Genomic DNA, 9801 nt, shown 5'->3' on the forward strand with positions numbered 1-9801 from the left:
TAAGGTGCCACAAGGCCTGGCAGTGTTATATCCTTCTATGTCCACTGAAGGCGACAGACTCCGAAGGTGGGGTCAAACTCTGCTCAGGATGGCCGTGTAACACAGCTTAGCTACCTCACTCAAATTTATAACCATGGAAGGGAAGGAGTGGAGAGTTCTCGGGAAAAATGAACACGGGCACCACCCAGCCTCCTCCACAATCAGCAGGGAGGCTGCTGAAAGTAGGCAATGCAACCCTACCCCACCGATATTCCTCACACGGAGTCCTTGGCTTTGGACACGGCGATGTGCAAACATCCATACACACCAAGGCCCTCCTGCACTCCATCTATGGGAACCCAGTGGCTCACTGCTCCCCTGGCACCATGAATGGTCCAGCCAGGAGTTGGATGCATGCCGAAGGAAAAACAGAGTTGTACTTACCTGTAACTGTTGCTCACTGAGGTCTTCTGGGCAGGCAAACATAGGACTGCGCGTGCACAGGCCTGCCAATTCCAGAGGTTTTATAGCTAAACTTCCAGCAGGGGGCACCCTTGCCTCCCAAAGCGCCTGCGTGACCGCTTTCCCACCAAAACGGCCCCCGTAGAGGCGGGCGTCCCCTGCTACCCTCAGTCCTCTTCTGCCACCGTACTCTCCACTACTTAGAAGAGCCTTAGCGGGGAAGGAGGGGGGGCACGTGTGCCTACACAGAAGACCTCAACGAACAACAGTTACAGGGAAGCGTAACCCTGTTTCACATCTTCGGTCCTCTGTGCAGTCCCTCATGGGAGTCTAGCAAGCTGCTTACCTGGGTGGCGGAGCTTGCCTTCGTTCATAGGAGGATTGACTGGAGCACAGCTGCACCCACGGCGGCCTCCCTTCTGTCAAAGATGTCCAAAGCTTAGTGCTTGACAAACATGTCAGCTGACGACCACGTGGCTGCCCAGCGGACGTCCTGAACGGGAACGCCTCTCAGTACGGCTGTGGAGGATGCCTGCGACCTAGTAGAATACGCCTGCACTTCCAAAGGACAAGGCAGGATAGCACTTTCATAGCAGGGCTTAATGGCTTGGACCACCCACCTGGCTATAGTCTGTGAACGAGCCTTTCCCCCTTTGTTAGGGCCTGCAAAACAAACAAAGAGTTGGGAATCTACCCTAAAAGAGGTGGTTCGGTTCAAATAAAAGAGGAGTGCCCTTCTAACATCCCAGTGTATGTAGAAAAGGTTCTGCAGCACTACGTTGTTCCCGAAAGAAAACGGGCAGAACAATCTCCTGCAACGTGAAATTTGGAAGCAACTTTGGGTAAAAACTCTAATTTAGTCCTCAACACCACCTTCTCTGGGTGAATCTTAAGGAACAGTGGTTCACTACTGAGCACAGCTAGTTCGCTAACCCGTCTAGCTGATGTGAGGGTCACCAAGAGGGCCACCTTCAAAAGTAAGTACCGGAGCTGGCAAGTAGCCAGAGGTTCAAAGGGCTTATTGATCAGCTTTGTGAGCACCATATTCAGGTACCGATGTGGTACAACCCTGCAAACAGTTGGGAACATATTATTAAGTCCTTTCAAAAACATCTTGAATGTAAAGTGGGTGAAGAGATCAGCAGACAGGGCGCTCAGAGCATTGCTGCATCTCCCCCCACCTCGCATGGCCCCCGCCCGAAGCCTCACGGCCCAGAGCAGCATAGCCCACCATTGCTGTGTGGGGGCTGGGCGAGCGGGGGGGGGGAGATGCTGCGACGCTCCAGGAGCCTTTCCCATGCTCTCCCAGAGTATCGCTGCATCTCCCCCCCCCCGCCCACCCACATGGCCCTGGCAGAGCAATGCCAGGTTATGCAGCTCCAGGCTGTAAGGCTTCGGGCGGGGGCCAGGCGAGGGGGGGGGAGATGCAGCAATGCTCCGGGTGCCCTGTCTGCTGATCTCTTCGCCCAGTCCCGCCCAAAGCCCCACTAGCAGCTAGCAGCGCCCAGGCACCCTGTCTGCTGTCCGGGGAAGGGGGGGGAAGAGAGGGGCCCTGAAACCCCCATACACACCCAGCGGAGGGGAAGGGGGACACCCGTCAAGAGCCCCACGCCTGCACTTCCCTCCCTGCCGCTCTGTAAACCTTAAACTTAAAGCTGCAAGGACCTACATTTCCTACACTTCTCATCAAACCTTGAGCTAAGCAAACACGTGTAGAACTCTAGTAACTCATCGCGTTTAGTTCGGCTCAAAGTTATTTTTCAACCAAAATCAAGTTTCTGCTGTCACAACCCAACACTTAAACAAAGATTAAATGGGTTATTCAACACTGAATAATTAAGAGTTTTCTTAATACACTTGGTTTGAGACCTCATTTGAAGATAATGCCCTGCCAGTGTAGTTAACCCACTGGCTCTTGTAGCAATCTCCTTATTCACAGCACAAAGCTCTACCAGGTTGTGCTTAACCCAAACCAAAACACAACCAATGAAATGCCAAACCCCTCACAATAACCAGTTAAAATGGCCCTGTTTAGTAGTGGGTGAACACAGCATCTGTCCAAAATCTCCCTAAGGGCCTGTCTGCAAACCGGCTCATGGAACAAACAGGTAACTGACTAACATGACACCAGATGGATTAGCTAAATTCCAGTTGAGTGAGTGAGAGGAGTACGCACTGGAAAGATATACTGGAAAAATCATAGTTGGAAAGACAGAATTTGCATTCAAGTGACAGATTCTGCCAATATTAAAGACTGGCTGCCAACTAACAATGTATGGAGTTAACAAGTGCTAGATCCAGAGGACTTAGCTGTGTTAGTCTGTAGTAGCAAAATAGTAAAAAGTACAGTAGTACCTTTAAGACTAACCAACTTTATTGTAGCATAAGCTTTCGAGAACCGCCGTTCTCTTCATCAGATGCAAGTGCTAGGAAATGAATACCTAAATAAAGAAAGGAAGATTCCGGAGAAATCACACGCATACCATAAAGCTCAGAAAGGAAAAAGACAATCTGCATAGCAATCAGATGCAGCAGAAATGCAGTACTAATGAATCACAGAATCATAGGGTTGGAAGGGACCTCTAGAGTCATCTAGTCCAACTCTCTGCACAATGCAGGAGATTCACAGTTATTCCTCCCCCCACACACATTCCCAGTGATCCTTACTGCATGCCCAGAAGATGTGAAAAGACCATCAGGATCCATAGCCAAATTTCCTCACCCCAAAGTGGCAATCAGCCTTACCCTGGGCATGTAAGAAGGCCATGAGAACTAAGCACTGGTGTAACCCTCCCTGCCCTCCCCCTCACGATCTGTCCAGGTTCACAGATTCAGCATTGCTGTCAGATGGCCATCTGGCCTCTGCTTAAAAACCTCCAAAGAAGGAGAGCCCACCACCTCCCAAGGAAGCCTGTTCCATTGAGGGACCACTCTGTTTGGAAGTTCTTCCTAATGTTTAGCCGAAAGCTCTTTTGATTTAATTTCAAGCTGTTGGTTCTGGTCCGAGCTTCTGGGGCAGCAGAAAACAACTCTGTGCCGTCCTCTATATCGCAGCCCTCCAAGTACTTGAAGATGGTTCCCGTATCACCTCTCGCTCGTCTCCCCTCCAGGCTAAACATTCCGAGTATGGAGCGGCTCTTCAGGGGTCTCCAATCAGGCCACACGTCGCACACACAAGTGTTCCCTCTGAGGCCACATACAGACATGCAGCCAAAGTCCTCGCCCTTTGCCTGTTCAAACACCACTCACTTCAGGGATTATTCCAATTCACAAATGAGACCTTTTAGAGTAGCTCAGCCCCCAAGGAAGTCTGGTCTACTATGACACCCCGCTTTTTTTACTTAAACAACTTAAATGCCATGAGAGGTGTTTTTAAATTCAAAAATAACAAAATATTTTGTTTAACATAGAGAGGAAAGGTCAGGTAAAATCAGAGGTAGAAAATTTCTGAGGTAACTCAATATAGGTAATTCTGAGGTAAAATCATTACATGTAAAGACTTTAGTTACTATGTTTCAGGCTAATGAGTGTTTCTTGAGCTATTAAGTTATTTAAATCTTATTTATTGTTTTATTTTATTTTATGATCCACCTTTCTCACTGAGACTCAAGGCGGATTACGCAGTGTGAGATTAGTACAGTCAGTATCAAGAACAATTTCATAAACAATGCCATAAGGTAAATAAACAGAAGTTTATAAAGACATAATATTAGCAAGAATCCAATACAGAGTTAAGAAATGCTGAGACAGAACATAAGTAATTCTAGCAATAGAGAGTTGAAGAAATGGTGTAACAGAATATAAGCAATTCTAGGGCTGACATAGGAGTACATATTTAAAGCAACAGATAGTACGTAAGGCAACACAGTGGTGAAGTCTATGGGTGAAGTCTATGGTCCCTATTAACTCATTAGCGGAGCATCTGAGACCCCTCTCTACAACACAAAAGCCTCTTTGAATAATTCGGTTTTGTTGAGAGATTTTTGTTCCAGTGTTTTCCCAAACACTCTAGTACACTTTCCTTGAGTCTTCTATGACTCTTTTGGTTTCCAAAAGCCTGGTATCCTCTTTTCAGTACCCAACCCCCTTCTCTTGAAACACCAGGAGTCATCTTTTTAACTGACCCTTAACTGTCTCCAAAGGTAGTTTCTAACCACGCCAGACCAGGGATCTCTTCACTCTCCAGAGCTATCTCCCTGTTTGACTGGGTAGGGAAATACTCCTCTCCTTAGAAAATGTATCCCCTTTTCTTTGGCCGGAATGGGAGTCTGCGCCTACTTCCCAGACGTCTTTGCCAACTTTCCCCCAATTCTCCCGGTAGTGTTAAACTGCTCTCAGTCAGGGCTGAAACTCCAAACTGTCAGTACTCAACCCCTCTCAACTAGGGCTCAAATCAGACTCTCTTCTCCCCAGCATCCTGTTCAGAAGACTTTCTCTGTCCAGCTCATGCCACCTAATCAGGTTCCTTGGAGTAGCCTGTCACTCAAGGCTCTTTGTGTCTTGAAGTTCCTTTCACAGTCCTTCAGTGGTTTGTACGGCACTTCTAAGCTTTTAAAAAGTGCAGTCTGTCCTATCTACCCTCAGAGAAAATCCTCTATAAACACATGAAGCTTCTTACTCTGAGTGAGACCCTTAATCTATCAAGGTCAGCACTGTCTACTCTGACTAGCAGTGGCTCTCCAGGGTTCCAGGCAGAGGCCTTTCACATCACCTCTTAGCTGATCCCTTTTAACTGCAGATGCCAGGGGTGGAACTTGAGACCGTCTGCATGCAAAGCAGGCAGCCTGCCACTGAGCCACGACCCTGAAGATACTTGAAGGCCTCAGTCCCATGTTTGGCTGGAACTTCACTAGCGTTTAACAGCAATGAGCTTTTTAGAACAATATTCAGGCTTTCAAACAACTTGATTCTCGAACTGCTGGTTTTATATCTATGTCTGCAATTCAGTTACATCCACTGAACATTACTCTACTTCCTTGAAATTATGAAGGAGCCATTCGCTTGCTTCTGTTCTACTGAGGGTTGGAGGAAGAAGGAAACAAGGACAGTGGAGCAAATATAATGACCGAGGAAATTTAACAACATCCTTGAATCTGAATATTTATAAATAATGGGAAGTCATTTTTTCCTCTACAGAACTCTTACAGAGAAAGGAAACCAGAGCACAAGAGCGTTTCCACATGATCAAAGTATGCTCCAAACACACTGGAGTTGCCATGCTGACTTCCCCCCCCCCCCACCAAGTTTCCCTTCAACAAAAGTCTGACCCTTCCTCATAATGCAATAGTTGGTTTAGCTTTTCTACCATGATCCTGTTCATCTTCTCCTCTTATTAAAATGCTGCTTAGAGGTGTACAAAAGAACAAGAGACTCCTGCCAAAGAACAAATAAACAGTTCACACAAAGTGGCAAATTCATAGTAGGGTGCTGAAGGAGCTGTGTCAGTGCTCAGTAGCTTTGCCACACATACAGGCCTCCTGCAACACTCATGAAGCCACTCCACTTGGCAATCGCAACAGCAGTGATGAACAGCAGGTCTTGGGGCACCTTAAGGACGGGTGAGTTTTCAAGCTAGCATTAAGCTTCCAGGGAGAAGCAGCCACAGAAGTGGGAAGAAAACACTCCACAAAAGCTTCTGCTAGAACAAAATCTTGTTAGTCTTTAAGGGATCACAAGATTCCTATTGATTGCTGCAGACTGACACCGCCAGCCTTCTGGAAGAGCCACATGTGCGCTGCAGTTGGACTCCTGACTGAGCACTGTGGAAGTTAACATCCCTGTAATCTTAAGAAGACAACCTGCACAAAATAAACATGGAACAAAAGTGCATTTGGTTGACCAGAAATGGATTCTTTCTGAACAGGTAACCAAGAAGGCTGGAAAAAGAAAAAACCTTTGGAGTGCAAATATCAAGGTAGAAATTCTCCAAAAACTTAAGAAAAATATTAAATCCCAAAATCCTTAATTGGTTTTAAACATTAAAAACCATGTATTAAAATTCCATAAATTTTGGATACATATATGAGTACTTTTCCCTATTATATTTTTTAAAATAATTACATCTAAACACATTGGGATGTCACATGTTAACAGGAATCTTTCCTATGACGACGTATAATAATTTATGAATAAAATACATGTATACCAAAACTACATGCGTTTTGACTGTAAGACCTTCTCCAGTGGTTACATTTTTCTGTATACTAAACACCATACATCCACCCTGAGCCTGCTTGCGGGGAGGGCGGAATATAAATATGATAAAATAAATAAATAAATAAATAAATATTTGTTGAAATTACAACATGCCTGACCAAAACACTGAACAACTCCAATAGAAAGATTTTTTTTTGTAATGGGTAAATCACATTTTGTTGGTCTTCTTAATTAGGACCATTAGAGATCGATTTTCAAATAGTAGTTATTAATGGTCCATATTTCTTCATAAGTCAAATGAAAAAAATAGCCAAATGGTGTATAGAGCCACTTACAGGAATCTAAACCACTGAGGAAGGTTTATACAGCAAAAACACATTTGGTTTTTTTAGAAGATTATCCATGAGATACAAATTTGAGCTGAGGACCGCACAGTGTTTACTGAACTGCTCTATCTGGAAAGGAAGTGAATGATTCTATATAAGTTAAAATACAAAGATAATGTAATGAGCATTGCATGTGAGTTAGTATCTATTTTAAGGCTTACTCGGGACAACAAACGATTATGTTTCATCATGCGCAGTCCAAAAGAGGGTGGGTGGTAGCCTGCATCCCTGAAGGCACATCTGCCTTTTTAGGATCTTAAACAAACTTCGGTTTTATCTTCTTAAAAACTGAGGAGTCCCTAGCCCATCCAGAGGCATCAGGTCATGAAACAAAGAACCAAAAAACAAGACGTCCAAATTGGTTGTATTTTCATGATTCCTAAGCCAAACTTCAAAAAATTTAGCTCCCCAAGGGGTCCCTTTTGAGAAGAAGGAGATTTGGCTGTGGCCTATATGAGAAAATAAAATGTCTGTTTTTGCGACGTCCCCCCATGGATCAGTAATGGTGCTTGCACAGGGGACTGACTACCTTTACCATTTTTAGTTCCAAAGTAGGTATCTTAATACGTAACTGGAGAAGTCACTTTAAAAGGAGGGATTTGTATTCATGATCTATTTCCCATTTGGCTCTCATTAGTAAACAAACTGTCCATTTTTAGTCCAAAACGAGTATCAATACATCACTAGACAACTCATCTGGCCAGATCCCATATTTCCATATCAGTGAAGCTGGAGCTACCATTTCCCATTTGCATAGGAGTCCGTCCCACTGAGCTTAGTGGAGCTTCAATTCTGGGTAAACAGGCAGAGGTTCAGGCTGCGCATTCCTTTCCATCCCCACTTGCCAGTTGTTGATAAAAGAGTCTGTCATGCAACCACAACAAAGCCCGGGAAACACCTGCAGCCTTCAAGCCTTGGCCACCCAGCCCCGGAGATCAGCCACACCATAAATGAGCCCCCCCCCTACCTCTCAGCCAAGCACAGCCCTCTTTCCCTGGGAGCAGAGAAACCCCGGATCCCCGGCGGTCCCCATGGAAAGCAAAGGGTCGCCAACCTGGCTGCAGCGGGGCCAGTTTGTTGAAGGTCTGCCCCTGCCCCATTCACTGAGACAGCAGGAAGCGAAGGGCACAAGGCTGAGGCCTGCCCCGCTTCTCACCTTCTCACTCAAGTACCCAAAGTGAGGCCAGCGGAAGGAAAAGCGCAGGAAGGTAAGCCAAGCCAGCGGAAGGGGCTCCAGCCCCGCAACCCCTCCCGACACGACCGCGCGACCGTTCGCGGGTCGGTGCCTGCCCCGAGTGGGGGCACGGACGACCAACATGGCTGCCCTCCTCCTCCATCCAGGACGGCGCCCCCCCCCCACCAGTCGCTCTCCCCAGCCCTGAACCGACCCCCGAAGACCCTCCTCTCCGAACGTCCCTCGCCCGCTCCCGCTGCCGGGAGTCACAGCCAGGCGAGCAGCGCGCGGGGAGCGGGGCAGTCGGCGCACGCAGCCAAGGGGCCCCCAACGCTCCTGCCGACCGAACCGGGACGCAGCCCCGACCCCGCCGCCGCCGCGTCTGCCCGAGCCCCAAGCGCGGCACCCGAGCCCCGCCGCCCCTCGGCCCGCTCGGGCTCCCGGCGCTTCCACGGGCAAGTCACCAGCGCGGAGCCCCGGCGGGCGGGCGGCTCGCCCGGCGCAGCGCTCTGCGGACCCCTCGAACTTGCGCCCGCGGGACCAGCGCGACACAGTTGCGAGGACGCCCGCGCCCCTGCTCGTCGCGGAACAGCCCTTGGCAGCACAGCGCCCCCGGCCCAAACGGCCCCCGCCGCGTCCTTTCCGCTCTCGGCTCTGCGCCTCTCCTCAGGCCCGCGCGCGCCCCGCGGCCAGCGTGGGAAAGCCCGCAGAGCCGAGTCCCGCCGCCGCGCCTCCTCGCCGGCCCCCCGCAGCCGCCCCCCTCCCCTCCCCCCCCCGCTCTCGGTCGCGGCTCCGGCGGCCTTTCGTTTCATCCTACCGGGGGGAGGGAGGGGGCGGCAATGCGATTCCAAGATTAACGGGCGGCGACCCAGAGAGGCGGCGAGAGGCGCCTCGTCCCCCCCGCCGCCTTCGGCCAGGCGCCCCGCCGGCCTCGCCGGCTGCCGCAGTTCTCTCCGACCGCGCGCGGGCTCGATCCGGGCTGCCTTCAGCCGCAGCAGCTCCGCGCCGGCCGAGGGGAGGCGGCGAGCTGAGCGGCAGCCCCGGCCGGCCGGTGCCCGGGCGACCCGGGGCTGGGCTGGCTTACCTCGATCCACTGCTGCGCCTCGGCCACGGCGGCGTCGGGCTGCGCGGCGCCCCTCGGCGGCTGGCTCGGCTCCTGCGGGCGCTCGCGGCCGGCGCTGGCCATGGGCGAAGGCGAGCGGCGCGCCTGCCGCAGCGGCCCCGGCGGGGAGGCTGCCTGCCCTGCACTGCGCCCCGGGCGCGCTCCTGCCGCCCGCCCGCCCGCGGGAAGCCCCAGGCCGCGGCCGCCTCCCAGCTGCCAGGGGGGGGGGCGCTTGCAGCCGCTTCGTGCCGGCGGCGCCCTCTCCGCGGGCTGGACCCGGCCTCGTCCCCGCCCACCCGCCGCCTCGCCTCGCCTCGCCCGCGACGGGCGCTCGGCGGAACGGGCTAAAAATAAAGATGCCGACCGAGAGGCGCGGGGCTGCTCGCCACCGCCCCGCAGAGGACAAGCGGGGCCGGGGCCCGGCGCGGACCCCGGCCCAGGCCGCCGAAGACCCGCCGGAGCCCAGGCCGGCTTGGGGGGGGGGGGGCGGCTCTGACTGCCCGGCGCTGAACGGCCCTTTCGGGAGGGGGAAAATCCTGTTC

The 9801-nt window shown here is 51.1% G+C and overlaps 1 protein-coding gene across 6 annotated transcripts in view; it reads right to left on the reverse strand.

Annotated features, from left to right (window-relative positions):
* LIMCH1 (LIM and calponin homology domains 1) overlaps window positions 1-9454 on the reverse strand; it is a 317657-nt gene extending 308203 nt beyond the window's left edge. For 4 of the 6 annotated variants that reach the window (XM_054990321.1, XM_054990320.1, XM_054990316.1 and 1 more), the window contains exon 1: window positions 9242-9454. In XM_054990321.1, the coding sequence (XP_054846296.1) occupies window positions 9242-9343 (102 nt within the window). In that variant the 5' untranslated portion in view covers window positions 9344-9454. Of the gene's footprint in view, window positions 1-8974; window positions 9216-9241 lie in introns of those variants that run through there. The other 2 variants (XM_054990319.1, XM_054990317.1) reach the window with 2 other exon arrangements.
* Window positions 9455-9801: the final 347 nt, after the last annotated feature.

Source organism: Eublepharis macularius, chromosome 10 (genome assembly GCF_028583425.1).
Source record: "Eublepharis macularius isolate TG4126 chromosome 10, MPM_Emac_v1.0, whole genome shotgun sequence".
Classification (NCBI taxonomy): domain Eukaryota; kingdom Metazoa; phylum Chordata; class Lepidosauria; order Squamata; family Eublepharidae; genus Eublepharis; species Eublepharis macularius.